Genomic DNA, 15,474 nt, shown 5'->3' with positions numbered 1-15,474 from the left:
GAGTACCTGTCTTTCCTATGTCCTTTGTCACCAGGGTTCCTGCCCCATTCTACAACAGACCCACGTTTTCCTTAGTCTTCCTTTTGCTGTTTACATACTCGTCGAAACCTTTCTTGTTGCTCTCATGCATCTCTCCAGATTCAACTGCAGACAGGCTTTGGCTTTCCTAAACCATACCGACGTGCTTGAACAGTATTTCTGTATTTCCTCCTGGTCACCTCTCCCTGCTTTCATCTCTTGTATGCTGCTTCTTTACATTTGAGTTTTGTCAGGTCTTTGTTCACCTGTGTAGGTGTCCTGCCACTTTTACTTGACTTCTTGCTGACATCGGCAGTGTAACCAATTATGGACTGGCAGGATCTGTCCACTCCTCCTCGTGCCCTTCCCTCTTACTGGCAAGATTGAGGAGAAAGCTACCTGAGCCCCTATGCCCTTGCCCATCACCCCTGGAGCCATGTAGTCACACTTGATACTTTCCATGGCCCCCGGCAATATCAGTGGTACCCAAGTGGAGGAGCAGTAGTGGATAATAGTCTGAGTGCTGGACAAGCCTTGGCAGTCTTTCTGAAATGTCCCAGATCTAAGTACCTGGCAAGCAGCAAACCTCCCTAGGTGACAGGTCAGGTTGGCAGATGGGGACATCCATCCCCTGCAGCAGGGAGTTGCCTGCTATTGTCATTCACTGCTTCCTCCTGGTGCTGCTGCATGGGTCAGGCTAACCTGGCTTGGGTGCTTTGCTGAATGTCTTGAATGGTATTGGGCCTATGCCATAAGGTTTAAGTGATTACAAAAAGGCTTTCTCTGCTGGTGTTGCTAATAAAGGGAGAGTCACATTTGGGTTTTTGTGCTTATGGAATTCAAGCATTAATCTCAGGTCAAACTGAGAGTCTACAGAAAGACGAATGGGAACCAGAATCTGGCATAAGAATTGATAAACCTTGTTTAAGCTTATCCTATAACTCCAAAAGTGTTGTTGTTTTAGATTTGTACCACCTGAAAGACATTGGCATTAAAAATTTATTCAAAGCTTGCTTCACAGCATGATTGATGAATATTAAGCATATTCAGTATTACATAGCTGGTTTCATCTGTAGTGTTGTTTCTTTTTGTTCTAGGAAATGAACCCAAGAAGTAGACTGAAGGGCCATGTGAAGCTCTGTCATAGCAGAAATTTGCTAAAAGATTGCTTTACTTGTAAGTTCTTCTTTTCTGTTCTTAAATGGGGGAATATATTGCTGGGAAAAAAGTTTTATTTTGATATTTTAACTTGCAGCTTGATGGAGAAGAAAGCCCTGCAAAATACCTTGTTTAACACCTGCTACTATTAGCTTGCTATATTCTAATGAAGAGCAAACAGGTATTTTGTTTTCTTGTATTAAATTTTTGAATCTAAAGACCAACAGTTTTGAATGTTGTATCATGATTGTACGTGCATCGTGATGTGTGCTCAAGTATGATAGCTTATTTTTCAGAAAGTCTTTAAAAAGTGAATGAAAGGTGGGAAATGTCCAGACTTGCACAAGAGCATAAATCTTTTCCACTAAAAGGTTTTAGAGCAAATACTGGCCATACAGATGCCTGCTGTGACTCAGACCTGTTTTGGACTGGCCATCTTTTTCCAGAGTTATTAAATGGTACGATAATATCCTTTACAGTCTTGCCATTTGTAGCAAATAATTTTCTGCAAGGTATAGTTCAGTCATTTAAACAGATCAAACAACAACTCTACTTATGAATTTAAACTTTTGTTTTCATCTTGGGTCCGGTAGCCTGCATCAAAATATTTAAGTATATGAGAGATGTGAACTGCAAGAAGAGTAACAGAAGTTCCGTTTTACTCAAAGAATCAGAGGCATCAGACAGACTAGTGATTTTTGCAAGTTCATGTAGCTGATGGCAGAGCTGGTCAACAGAGTTCAGAAGTTGTTAGTCCCAGTCTAGAATTCTAATTTGAAAATAAACTATGAGACAGGCAAATGAAAATTTTTCTACCTAGATGTCATGTATAAATATAAACCTAAAAATATATTTTGAAGGAAACTTGGAGTTTACAGAAAATATTTACAAGCTGGAATTTAACCAGTATATTAATTTTCTCCCTGGCATATGCAACTATTGTAATTTAACTAAACATCATCTAGTTAGCAAGTTCTTGAAAACTATAGTGGGGAACATATTCACGTAGTATCCCAAAACTTACAGTAGCTGCTTAATCCTTTAAAAATAACTATTTCAGAAATTATTCTTTATCTTGCGTTCAATATTTGAAAGTAAGTAGTAGCAACTCCTGTGCCTGGGCCGTGTACAGGTAATTTTATTTAACATAAGCTGCAACCAAATTAAAACCTGTAAATGGTAGGCTTTCACAATGCAAATTCTTTATGAAGTTTCAAAAAATATTTTGATGTTTATTTCTAATTTTCTTGCAAAAGTACTTCTTTGTCTTAGCGTTTCTGTACTGCTTTGATGTAGTTTGAAACAACCACAAGTGCAAATACAATGAAATCTGTTATAAATTAGAATCTAAGTTCTGCACATTGTATTGTAAAGTAAAAACGGCATTATTGTTTTCACTCTATTAATGTTTAGATAGCACTGGTAAACTTCATCAATTAGTCCTATGCTGTCCTAAGTGTATTAAAATTACTGAGATGATGAGGCATTTCCTTTAGTTTCATCAAAGAACCTGGAGTGGATATCCGAGGATGTTTCAAGAAAAATTTTATGTTTAGTCAAGAAAGATGGAAGAGAAACTGCTGCACTGATAATGCTGCCTTAATAATTGAGTTTGCCAGATTTTCAAAATCATTTAGTAAGCTTAATTACTTAGCACTAGTTGGGTGAGTGGATTTCCAGTATCATAACTGTAGGTTTAAAAAAAAAACCAACAAAAAATAAGCCAGAAAGGAGTAAGATTGAGTTAGAGTTGGCTAACCTATCTTCTTTTTCTCTTTCAATTGCTCTCTTCATGTCTCACTGGAGAAGTGCAAGTATATGTGTGTGTATATATATGTATATGCTTGTGTACATATATGTATTTTTATATATTTATATTTTCTTTGTGGAAGATAAAAAGACTGGGACAAAATTACAAAACTGACTTTGCAATTCTTAAGTGAGAACATGGGGAAAAATCTTTGACAAGGTGTGAAAGTTGGGAGTCATATTACACTTTTAAGTACAGTGCTATAGCCACCAACAACATCAGAAAACAAATGCAAGGAAAATGCAATATTTAGAGTCCTGAAAATATGCTGATTTCCATCTGTATCTGAGGGCAAAATAGCAGACTTTTTTTCCTGAGCAAAAATGTTTGCAAAAACATTTGATAAAATACGAAATATTCAAAAGCATACAGCACTTTAATGGCACCATGTATGGGAATATGAAATTCTATAGCTCTAGATATTAAAAACTAATATGTTACTTTGAGGTTCAGTATGCATCGGAAATGCATATGCCTCTGTGTTTTGATGTGGAATTTTTTTCACAAGACAGCTATTGGAAATTATTAGATGTAGAAAAAACCTTTTCCACTAGCAATGCAATATTGTTCGTTACAGTATGTTCAAATTAAATGTGAGACAGTTCTACTAGTTCCCAACCATGAAAAGAAGTGTTAGAGATGAACCATTGATTTGGTTTGTGTGGTATTTTATTAGCTGAGTAAGACCTCTCTCATTCTGCTCTTCTTGATTTTGCCCATCGTGCGGAAGCCGTATCAGCTAAATTATTTCTGTTCCAAGGTTTGTATCTGATATAAATACACCCTCACCACTGAATGTAAAGGGAGTCTTTCTTGGATTACATGCTAAACTTGGAGCCGGTTAAAGTTAGGTAACAGGAATCCCATCCTTTATGATTACAGCAGACTGCTAGAGAAGGGAGAACAGAGTTTTCCTACTGATTAAACAGAATTGTAGTATTTATTTTCTTCATCTTAAAGATTACTTTTTTGGGATTTCAGTTGTCTCTTATTGTATAGGTGCAGACCATTCTGAAGTCTGGTTAGAGAGCTGGTAGTATACAAGCATGGAGGCATGTTTTCTCCCCTTGGCCTAAAGCTGATCCTATCTGCAGTCCTTCCAGGTGCCAGCAAACCTATTTCTGGTCAGTGTCGTGAGCTAATGTTCACATGTATGTGATACTAATGGAGGGTGGGCATCAATACCTTACAGCAGAGGTAGTGTAGTCCTAAACCTTATTGCCATCGTTTATGCTTTAATACAAAGCATTCCTGTTTCAAATGAAAATGTGAAGCTTTGGTCTGGGTTTGCACCATGTATATTAAAAAGACCTACACAGAGCTTCACTTGTATTTCATGATGCTTTGAAGCCACCAGTCCCAAAGTTTCTTCAGCAATGTGGCCTACGTCTTACTGGCATTAATTATGCCTGTAAGAACTTAGATGAGAAAGTAAGCATTTGCATCTCAGAGGAAATCGATGAGATCAAAATTGTTGTACTTCATTAAATCAATGTATTTCAAGATTTAAATCTAATGAAGTAATGCCTTTCACTTGCTCTCAAGAATTTCTGGAAAATGTGTTACTATGAGACTTCTGCAGTCTTTTTTTAAATTTAAGTTCCTTTCATTAACCTTAATAACTGTATTCATGGAATCACAGAATAATTTAGGTTAGAAGGAATCTTCAGAGGTTGCCTAGTCCTACCCCATGCTCCAGGCAGGTCAAATGAGATCAGGTTGCTCAGGGCCATGTCCAGTGGAGTGTTGAATACCTTTGAGAATGGAGTTCCTCAACCTCTCTGAGCAACCTGTGCCGGTGATTGACCGCTCTCCTGATAATATATTTTTCCTGCTATCTGTTTGGAATTTCCCGTGTTTTAACTTGCATCTTTGCCATCGTGTCTTATTGCCGTGGACCTCTGAGAACAGTCTGACTCCTTCCTTTCTGTACTTTTCGATCGGGTATTGGTAAGACAGCAATGAGGTTTCTCCTTAGCCGTTTCTTCTTAAGGCTGAACAAGCCCAGTTCTCAGCCTGTCCTTGTATGTCATGTTCTTCAGCCTCCTGATCTGCTTGGTGACTTTCTGCTGGACATCTTAGATGTGTAAGGAAAAATGTGAAATCTGAAACTAGACAATAGAATAAGAACTTCATGGATTTTTGTAAAGATTAATGTTCAGTGTTAAAAGTTCTGTCACCAAATCTTTGTTCATTTCACAGAACTGAGCTGAGTTACAAGGGTGACGTTTACTTCTGCTTCCTTAGTCATAATTATTGTCACATTGACTGAATATATAAAAATACCTTCAGGCATGTGAATTGCCAATTCCATAAGCACAAGATGCATTTGCCTCTCATGTATTCTAGATATAACTACAGTTTTATAGGAGCATTGAAGATACTTGTGTACTTGTAAAAATCTTTGTTCCTTCCTGCTGTACCACTCTCATATTCAGTTACAAGTTGTTTTGAAGATCAGGGATTTGAGAATAACTGTAGGCTACAGTGTGAATAAGAATGGCAGAAACCTGGCTGTATTCCTTAGAGATTCATGTGGGCCAAGAACCTGTGCTTTTTTGGAAGGAAGTGTTGTTAGAGCTTGTTTTTTCCTAAACCTGTTGCTCTGGAGGGATAATAGTCTGTCAGTCGTCCTTACCAGTCGTGGGTGTTTATGCATCTCTAATGTGCATTTGCAGGGTTAAGGCTGTCTGATACCCTGGTAAGAATGAACAAAGGCACCTTTCCATCAATTTACTAATACAGTGACTGTGTACCCTTTTGTTCATCTGGATTATATGCAGTGGCATTGTAAAGAAGGGGATGCTAGATTCTTACCTCTGGTATGTCTGTGCTGAAACATGGCTAGAACCATAATTTCTTCCAAAATTGTTGATTTGTGCAGTTTTGAGTATGAGAATTTCAAAAGGCTAAGGACAATTTATGCAGAAAATTCTTTACGGGAGAATCTGAACAGGAGGAAGCTTGCAAGCTGTGATTAGATAAACAGTAGAAATTTTATATGATTGACATCACTCTTTATCAAAGTTAAAGGCAAAACTTTCACTTGAGCCTCATCAGAGTTTTTCTTCAAGTTATTCTTTTCTTCTTTACTGTATTGCCTTATTGGTGAAGAAATAAGGACTTTGGAGACATGCAGTTATTTTTTAATATTATGCGTACTGTTTTCACTAAGTCTAGCTCGCTTTAGCAACGTACTTCAAAGAGAAATACTGAGAAAAACTGGAGAAAAGGCTCTAGCGACTGGTCATTGATTTAATGAGAGCCAAATAAAAGAGGAATAAGGTAGTTTCTGTTTGGAATAACTTCTGACTGGTACTATATGCAGGCCAGAAAGAATAACATGCCTTATATAACCAATCAAATCTTGCTTGCAGGCCTGTGAATGAGCAATTCTGGTTCTGTTTTCTTTGAATTCTCTTTTGAGTTGGTTGCCAATAAGCTAATTGTGTTATGGCAATACTTTGTATTTTTACAGATGAATGAACTGGGTTATTTCAAGTTGATGAAGATGTAGTGCTAAATCTGTTCACTTCTTGTTGAGGAAGTCGGGGACACTATCACCCAGGTGCTTCTCTAAGCAGTGTATATGCTGTTTCCTTCTCAGGGCTGTAACTGATTTCATAATTTATATATTTGACCATCGTTTTTGTATAAGCAGAAAAAAAAAACAACTTGGGGAAGAAAATGGCTATTGCATATTCTGAGCCCAAGTTGCTTGAAGAGAGAGATCTAACAGTTTTAAATCTGAGGTTGTTTCAACCTCTTTGTGTCAGTCTTTTTCGTTAGGAATAACTCCATGCTGACTATTACTTGTGATATTGACTAAAGTATTTCTATTGTATATTTATTGTAGCTGATCAAATCTGATTCCAGTCACATTAATCAGTATTGTAAAACAGCCTGTTGTTATACACAGATAAGTGATGTACAGCTTAATGAGATTTGTTGATCATGCTGTCAATCGGTTTGTTATGATGAGTTTTGTAATTATTATTTTTTTTCAAAGGGAGATTGAATATATAATTTCTATTACTGTTAGCTGGTGACTGAATAAGAAAACAGAAATCTTTTTCTCCCTTCTTCCCATTGCTGGATTGTTCTATGTTTAGCTGGTGGCTAAACTTACAGTTCTGTCCTGTGCTTTTTAAAATATCAAATCTGTAGGTATTTTATGTTATTCGATATAAAATAAATAGTAGGACAATGTATGTTTACATGCTTGTGTATGTTTATAGAAACACAACAATTTCTAAATATGATAGCCATTCATTTTGACAGAAATTTAAGAGCACAGATGTTATGCTTACACAGGTCACAGATGTTATGCTTACACAGATAAAATGCTAAATTATGCCTCTTTATGAAAGGCATGTTTTCTGATTCGCAGTGACAAGAGTTCATCATTTTTTCTAACACTTCCCTTGCTGGATCTCTGGGGTGCTTTCCCCTTATTCTTCTCATGCCCTCTGAAAAGAAGTTTGAAATGCCTTCTCTTGGTTCCTCTGAGAATACAGAGTTGGGCCTCTTATTTGGAGAGCCTGATGGAAATCCAGTGCAAGTACAGCACAAGATGAAACTAAACCGATTGAAGAACCAAAAATGTAGTACCAAAATCAGGAATAAATGTTTAAATGAGATCTGTATATATAGATGTCACGTGTGCGTGTGCGCGCGCGCACACACACACACACACATATGTATGTGTAAACTTGTGAAGAACAGAATAATTTGTGTTATTGTAGAAGGTTCTGAAACCCTAAGAGCTCAATAATTTCCAAGGAGTGTTTTGCATAGCTCTAATTGCAAGGTGTCACTGGAGATGAGTATTCCTCTGCTCTCCCCATGCCTTTCTTCTGTCTTTTGGAGCTAGACATAGACTTGAACTTTAATCTCATGTTACCTGGCTTATGCTTTTGTATTAGCTTCCCTGAATGTATTCAGGGGAACACAAGTTTTGATTTTAGCGTTTTTGCATACTGTAAGCATCTTCCTAATCATAAGCCAGTACAAAGCTAAGGAGAATTGAATTGTTGCCAAAATCTTTCATCTATTGCTTCATTACTTATTATGTAAAATTTGTTTATAAAGGATATATTGGGAAATATGAATTGATATATCTGAACTGATGACGTTAAGAAATACTACATCTATCCCTGGTGTTGCTGAGTATAATTTACCTTGTAGAGGCATGATTTCATGCATTGTTAAAGTGAGACACAACTATAATTTGCTGAAGGTGAAGTAGGGAACAGACTCTGTGAAACTTCTGTATATTTTAGAATATTTAATACCAGGGTTTCACCAGTAAGGATGAAAGCGGTGTTCAAGAAAAAACATCCTACAAGTTAAATCTGATGCCTTTTTGAAATGATTATCTTGACTATACTACAGAAGTAGCTGTGAAGGGAAGGAATGAGGACAGGTATGTAGCCTGTCATTTATACTTCATCTGTTTATTACATTTGTTGGATACCACTCCACAATTACTCCGTTGACAGGAAAGGGTAATTAGGATTAAGAGCCAGAGAAAATTGTATTTTTGCTGAATCTGTTTGCAAATAGTAATTTGAACTGCAAACAAGATACACACACTTTAAAGCAGGATTCATAATTGCCTTAGAAAAAGCGCAAAGAGAATTTTCTTTAGTTTAATTCATATCATTTAAGAATTCTGGGTACAGCTATTTTAGGTGCAGTTCACTTTTCTGTTCCACATCTTTGAAGGATGAAGAATATGCAAATGGCTATGATGTAGTATACTGCTTGGGCATAATATCCTGTTAGTGCTTATAGCTTTGCGGAGAGGCAATTCTAGTATTTCTCACTGAAAAAGGAAAAGTTCCCCTTATCAATTCTCTTCTGTCTGGAATGGAGTTGAATTTTTTCTGAATGAGGAGATAGGTAGATTGAGGCCGGCAATAAAAGAATAGGCAGAGATCTGTGAAAGAACAATTGACTATTTAAGATGAAAATGCTATTCCTTCAGCTGTTTCTTCAATGAGCTTTGCTACAATTTGCATCGTTTAGGGAAAGAAGGCCTGAAGTGTCCCAGAAATAAGGTGAATCGGGGTTGAATTCAGTTCCACATCATCATATAATGTACAGAAATGAATGGGGTGAAAATCTAAATCGCTGAAATATGATAAAATACAATTAGTTGTGCATAATAAATAAACTTAATGTAGAATGTCATCCTGACTTGGTTTGGCTGAAAGATTTGTTGTTAGAAAATATGCCATATATCATTTTTGGACTATATATTTCATCCTATTAAAATAGATAGCTATTTTAATGTTTCAGCTGGCAGTGTCTTTAGTAGGACAACTTTCAGTTGGTGTAACCGGCTTTCCAGTTCCAATTTTGGACTCTCCGAGTAGATAAAAAGAGGAGAACATGTGGGCAAAATAGATAGTACTTCCTCAGGAAATGAACAATTCCAATCCGTTTCAGTGACTGCGGTTGAACATCACTGAGACTCATTTAACAATTCATATAACACCGCCTGTCTTTAATTGCTATGCTATACACTTTGGTGCAGGAAAAAGGGGGAAAAAACCAAACAAACCCAAAAACAAACCCTACGAGGAAGAACAGGTTTATTGCACCTAGATGATCATTGCACACGTGACTTTCTCCTGCTTCATGGTTCTGCTGTAATTGTTACAAAAAAAAAAACAAGTCAAAGTTGAGTTTTCAATATAATGGACTCAGACATATGCTAGGAACGTACATTGTACAGTTTAGTACCCTATGCATCTGTCAATCTTCTTATGGCAAATGCGACCGATGATGATGCTGAATAGGTGCTGCATCCAGCAAATGTGTGTCTGTGCACTTATTCCTAGTACACGTCTTTTGATGCTGTGTATGGGGAACTGAGAGTCAGAGAGCAAGGAGAAAGTGTCTCTCAGATGTAATAGTGCAAGGCTGGCAGGAGCTTTCATAAGTTATGTCTTTTTCTTCACAGCCACAGAGGAAATTACTTGAGTCCTCTTAGCTTTTACCTGAGGCTTATATCTGAGAGGTTTTGCTGTTTTTCTAGCACTACAGCGGCTGGTTAAACCGTGGATCCTGACGCAGCTTCTCATGTGCCCTGTGAGTACTTCAGCTGACTGTGTAAGTCAGGTTCTCTGTGGTTCTACTAGCATGTAATCATTCATGAACAGCAGGCCACCTATTGTTTATTATTTAAATCCCTGGTAACTATGTATTAAAATCATCCTAACATGGATAAACAAACATATTACACCTATAGCATGAGTATAATGATCTGAAACTGTTTAGAACATGTCTTGGAATCCTCAATTTGTCCATTGTTTTCATCTGAAACAATTCTACATTAAATTGTCTTTGAACCCATGCTTCTATTGTCTTTAAATATCTCCTATTTACTAGAAAATTGTTAATCCGTACTAGCTCTCTTAGCTCTCTCTTGTTTGTTAGTTGTTTATCTAACCTCAATGGCTTTGTTGTTAGTTATTTTTTGGCTCTCATCCAAACAACCAGTATATAAGATATAGTATTGTTATACAGCATGTCTACCTCTCATACTGCCTGGCTTCAGACGAAAAAGCTGTTTTTCGGCTTCCGAACAGATGAAAAGTTCGGCCCCTGTATCAGTAATTGGTGCAGTGTGGGGGGATTGCATTGTCGTACAGACCTAAGAAGTGCAGCAGCGCCTCCAGAGCATCCGTATTAGGACATTCACCTGTTTGATGCTACATGAGGAGCTACAAGTTGATTTATCGTTGAGTGTTCTGTCTTCCTCCTATGAAAATAGTTTTAAGGGTGAGAATCTTAGGTAGTGTGATTCTGCAGGGTCATTCTTGCCGTGATTTATTAGTGCAGTCTGGGGAACTACAATGACTGTGGCCTTCTGTGCCTTTCCCAAAACCTATGAGGATAATTGCAAGCATCTTTTTAATGGAATGGACTGAAGACACCACTTTTTCTGGGCTGATTCATGTAAATGGTCCAAGGAATCTCCATATCTGCTGCCATCTCAGTAGTTTTGTGGAAAGAAATATGATTTCTTTGCTAAAACTTGAATGGAAGAGACAAATTCACACTTCCATAATTATTTTGAGTGCAGCTTATTATTATTGTAGTCTATTTGGGAAAAACTGAGGCTGTGAGTCATAAAAACTTACTAGCTACAAATTAGAGTTAGAACGTGAAGAGGTGCTTTTGCTCCAGAAATAACTAGTTCTTCATGAATGTTAAGTCTGTGCTGGCTGTTTTTAATCTTGTGTGTGTGTGTGTGCGTGCACTGTAATAACTATGTCTAGCCTCCTAACTATGCAGTGATCTCTGATAGGTTTCAAATATTTTTAGATTTTGTACAACTTGTGTACTGCTCAGACTTTAATATATCCTTTTTGCACAACTCTTGCTTTGTAAATAGTTTCAAAGTGACCATGACTGTAGACAGATGGTTTATTTAAGCAGAAATTAAACTAAAGGAGACCATCAAAAATGACTGTCAAACTGAGGTCAGGGCAGTGTGAATATGCTGTCTCCTGTATATATTTTCATTTTTGTGATCAATCCCTGTAAGAAGCCAATAATCCATAAGTAAGCTAGCAAAACTTGTCTGTGCTGTGGCTTACAGGTTCCTCATTCTGTTAATGAGGAAATACTGTTAGCAGCTTCTGTCTTTTTCTTGACCAGCCCAGCTGTGTACATAGTGTATATTATACACAGCTGTGCAAAAGATCTTAAGAAAACAAGGATTTTTGTGTAATTATCACTTACCATTGCTAGCATTGCATTGCTGCTGCTGGTGCAGTCCTGAGCCTTTCCAAGTCCTCTGTGTACGTGTGTGTGTGTGTGTGTGAGTGAATGCCGTTTAGCATCTGAACGTAGAGGAGAAGCTGGGGGATATGCCAGTCCCGTGTACTAGCACAGAAGTAGGCTTTGCAGCTGGTTGTGGAGAAGGCTAATACAGCTAGGTTGTGAACTGCTATACAAATAAACCCTTATTGAGATGTGCCCAGGCAGAGGAACCTTAGGGTCATACTCTTTTCTTTTTTGGTGAGTTGAGGAGGGAAAAATGCCTATACCCTTTCTAATTTTCTATAGCAATACAAAATCATGGTTTGTATCACAGTACAATGGATTATTAATTTGAAGAGGAGAGATTCTGATCTTGTTACTGCTAGTATTTGTGATAGAGGATTAACTCTTAGCAAAATTTTTGCTACTGTCCCAATTGTCTGCTTCTTACGGACAGAAGAAAGACCAGAATGGCATCCAGCTAGATTTGGAGGGATTTTTAATTAATTTAAAGGTACAGAGTAGTACAGTGTAATGCATTGTAATGCAGTTTAAAGTCCACAACAATATGTGTGTGCAATTCAGTAAATGAAACAGTTCAAAAAACAGAAAAGCAAACCAAAAATCAAACCAAAACAAGAATGATCATGCTTGCTAGTTGGTTTGTCTTGTAATTTCTGGTAAAATGGGGAAAATATTAGTTGGCATTTGTATGTTTAAATAGCTAAAATAAATAGCTGTAACTGTAAATTATAGTTATACAGTTATAGCTAAAATTTCTAGCAGATGCCCCCTGCAAAATACCTTGGTGGTCTTGTCCTCTGGGTGGAGATGTGGCAGGAAGCTCAGTTTGCTTCCTGCCTGTGTTTGAAGGTTCCCCGCTGTGGTATATAGTATGTGCATAGATGAGAGAGGAGTGATGTGTAGCTGGGTCTTGCCAAGGAGCAGCTGAGGACTGTTACTGAGTCCTGTAGCCCACAAATAGCCTTTTATGGACCATGGAGAGAGAAACAGAAGCATATACACAGCTTGACGTAGTTAAGCCTTAGAAGTAGTACGCTTTTGCTTGTGGTGATGTCTGGTGTCTTCTGACCAGATGAACTGAGATGTTTTGCACCATTCATTTAAGAATTCCTGCTAAAGTGAAAATCTATTGATAAACTCTTGCTATAAAATATCCTTGGAATTAATACCTGAGGCTAAGTTAGCACTGATTAACTGGTGTTCATTTCACTGAGTATGCAATTTGTGCAGGCGTCTAACTTAGTACAGATAGGTGGTTACTTAGGAGCCCAGACTCTTACTTTTAAGTGACTGAAGTTAGATGGTGTATATGCCTTCCCATTCTACTCTTCACAGCGTGTGCCAATTACAAGAAAGGGTTAAGACTGCTTCCATTTTGAAATGAGCTTAGCTTCTGTTTTCGAACTGTTGAAAAGATGTGGGTAGTGTACATGCTAAAGTAATAAGTTAAATTAGCTGTAATGGCTTAGTTTGGTTGAATGGACATTAGAGGCCCGAGAGATTCAGAAATGTGCCTTACAGCCTCAGTCTCCCAGTTGCTCCTCTGAGGAGCGTATCCTGACTTCCACCGCGTCTGCGTGCCTAGCTTCCTTCTACTGAAATGTGAACAAGTCTAAGCACGGAGAATAGTCTAGTCTTGTGATACAGAGCAGGAACACAGCTGCAACATTTGAAGGTCAGAGCTTGAGGGATGCTGTAAAGTGCCTCTGCACTCATTACTGACTTGGCCATGGAGGTACATGCGTTTCATACCAGAAACATTACTGTGTTAAGAAGTTGTAATAAGACTTTTCCTGAAAGGTGACAGAATAAGAGTAACTGGCTTAGCTCAAATAAAAGTTCAAAGCTAATGTTCAGTTCTTAAAAAAGCAAGACCAAAAACAATAAGCAAATTTTTCTGAACCCGGATTGACATTTTTGTTGTGGAAGTGCTTTGTGTATTTTCTCTTAAAATATATTTTTGACATTTTTCTTCCTAAGCAAATCATGCTCTGTTTACATGGAGCTGAATATCCAAAGTAGAGAAGAAAAGGACTATGCAGAAGAAGAATTATAACAAGAGACACAGATATAAGAGGACGCCATTATTTTTACTGGATAATTTCTCTAATTTGCAGTTTTTTTATAGTCCACATAAAGCGGTGTTTTCAAACATGTGCTCTAATAGAGTCATTGTCAGTAATTATTATATTTGAGATACACATTTCAGTACAGCTGTAATATGATTAACTATTATAAATTGGAATGATGCCATGTTAAAAACTGAGGCAGGCAGATGTGAAACAGTCCAGAGAAATCTATTCATAACCAGTAATAATTAAAAATTATTATTTTATAAGCTCACATAAGCCCCATCTCAGGCCTAAATTTGGAATTTGCTAATGTATCCTAGAAACATTTCTTTCAACAAAATGTTTAGGCCTCTTCTGATTCTTGATGCCATTGTGGTGTTAACCTGTGACTGAGTTCTTTGTTCTAATTTTATGCTGTATGAGAAGTCCATCCTTTTAAAGTTATAAATTTTCTTATTTATAGTTCCATTAAATAGCTCCTTCCTTTCCTGACATAAAGTTCTTAATCTACTTTTTCTAGGTATCATTCATTATTGTATTCATTTTTCTTTCTTCTTCATTCATCTCCTCTAATTAAACTATCTGTCCTTTTCATCTGTATTCCTAAGGATGGAAGTTCGGTAGATTCCTCACTATTTAAGTGAGGCTAATGGAGTGGGAGTATTCACTGTAAATATTTGTCATCTTGGACAACTGTCTGTCTCTGTGAAGGAGTGACAATTTTCTCAAAAAATGGAGAGAGATTACACGGCAAGTTTTTTGTTTCACAGGGTTTTTTTAACCATAATTTTTATTCATTCATCCTTTCTAGTCTCTCCTTTTGTTGATTATGCAAGATGTTGATTTGGCTCTATTAGATTTACCTATAATGTGCTTATTTTGTTTATTTTGAAATGATTCCTATTAATGGTGTGGCTCTTTTGTTGCAATAAAAATACCCTCGTACGCATTCTTTGTTATTTTCATGATGAAGTGTGGTCTCTGAATGGATGGTATTTACAGAACGTGAGTTGATCAGTTTTTTATGCAATAAGTGGGTTGTGGGAAAGATCATAAAGAAACCTTTGAAATCAGTGAATTTATTTTATTTTTCTCTCATTTTTACAAAACACATCTGTTTATGTTGATACTACCTAAAAGTTCTAATTTTAATAAGATGAGGTTTCTAATTTGCTAGATGTGACCTGCGTACAAAGAAACAGTCTTTTGCTTCGAGTGCCTACAGTCTAAATATACCAAACACATGGGCTGAGAATAACATTCTACATGTGGCATTTTCTTAAGCATTTCAAGCTATTTCCTCCATTCCCTTATCGTTTTTGTCCCAGTTGAAAGAATATTTCTTAAGAAGAGGCTTACAAGGGAACTTGTTGGCAAGTAGTAATGCACTGTAAAAAGTAATGAATATTGGTTAAATCAAGAAATCACAATCGTAACTGAGCAGGCAGCATACGAAAGTCACTCATAAGTGGTGACTATGTTGGACACACAGTCATCCAGTTTGTTGAGTAAACTGAGAAATGTATTTTAAAGGAGAACCCTTCTCATCTTTCTGTTGCTCATTTACCACTAGAGACTCGTGCTTAGGGGTAGGTGGGGTATTTTAACACTCTT

General features: G+C 37.1%; 1 protein-coding gene across 1 annotated transcript in view; it reads left to right on the top strand.

The window, feature by feature from the left end:
* Window positions 1–15,474, top strand: part of MARCHF1 (membrane associated ring-CH-type finger 1) — a 241,533-nt gene that overhangs the window by 79,624 nt on the left and 146,435 nt on the right. Inside the window, exons 3-4 of the mRNA XM_068942414.1 lie at window positions 1,116–1,194; window positions 1,274–1,357. Of these exons, the coding sequence (XP_068798515.1) occupies window positions 1,343–1,357 (15 nt within the window). The 5' untranslated portion in view covers window positions 1,116–1,194; window positions 1,274–1,342. The remainder of the gene's footprint in view (window positions 1–1,115; window positions 1,195–1,273; window positions 1,358–15,474) is intronic.

Source organism: Struthio camelus, chromosome 4, assembly GCF_040807025.1.
Source record: "Struthio camelus isolate bStrCam1 chromosome 4, bStrCam1.hap1, whole genome shotgun sequence".
Classification (NCBI taxonomy): domain Eukaryota; kingdom Metazoa; phylum Chordata; class Aves; order Struthioniformes; family Struthionidae; genus Struthio; species Struthio camelus.
Note: the sequence above shows the minus strand (reverse complement) of the source record. Positions and strands in the feature narration are given on the sequence as shown.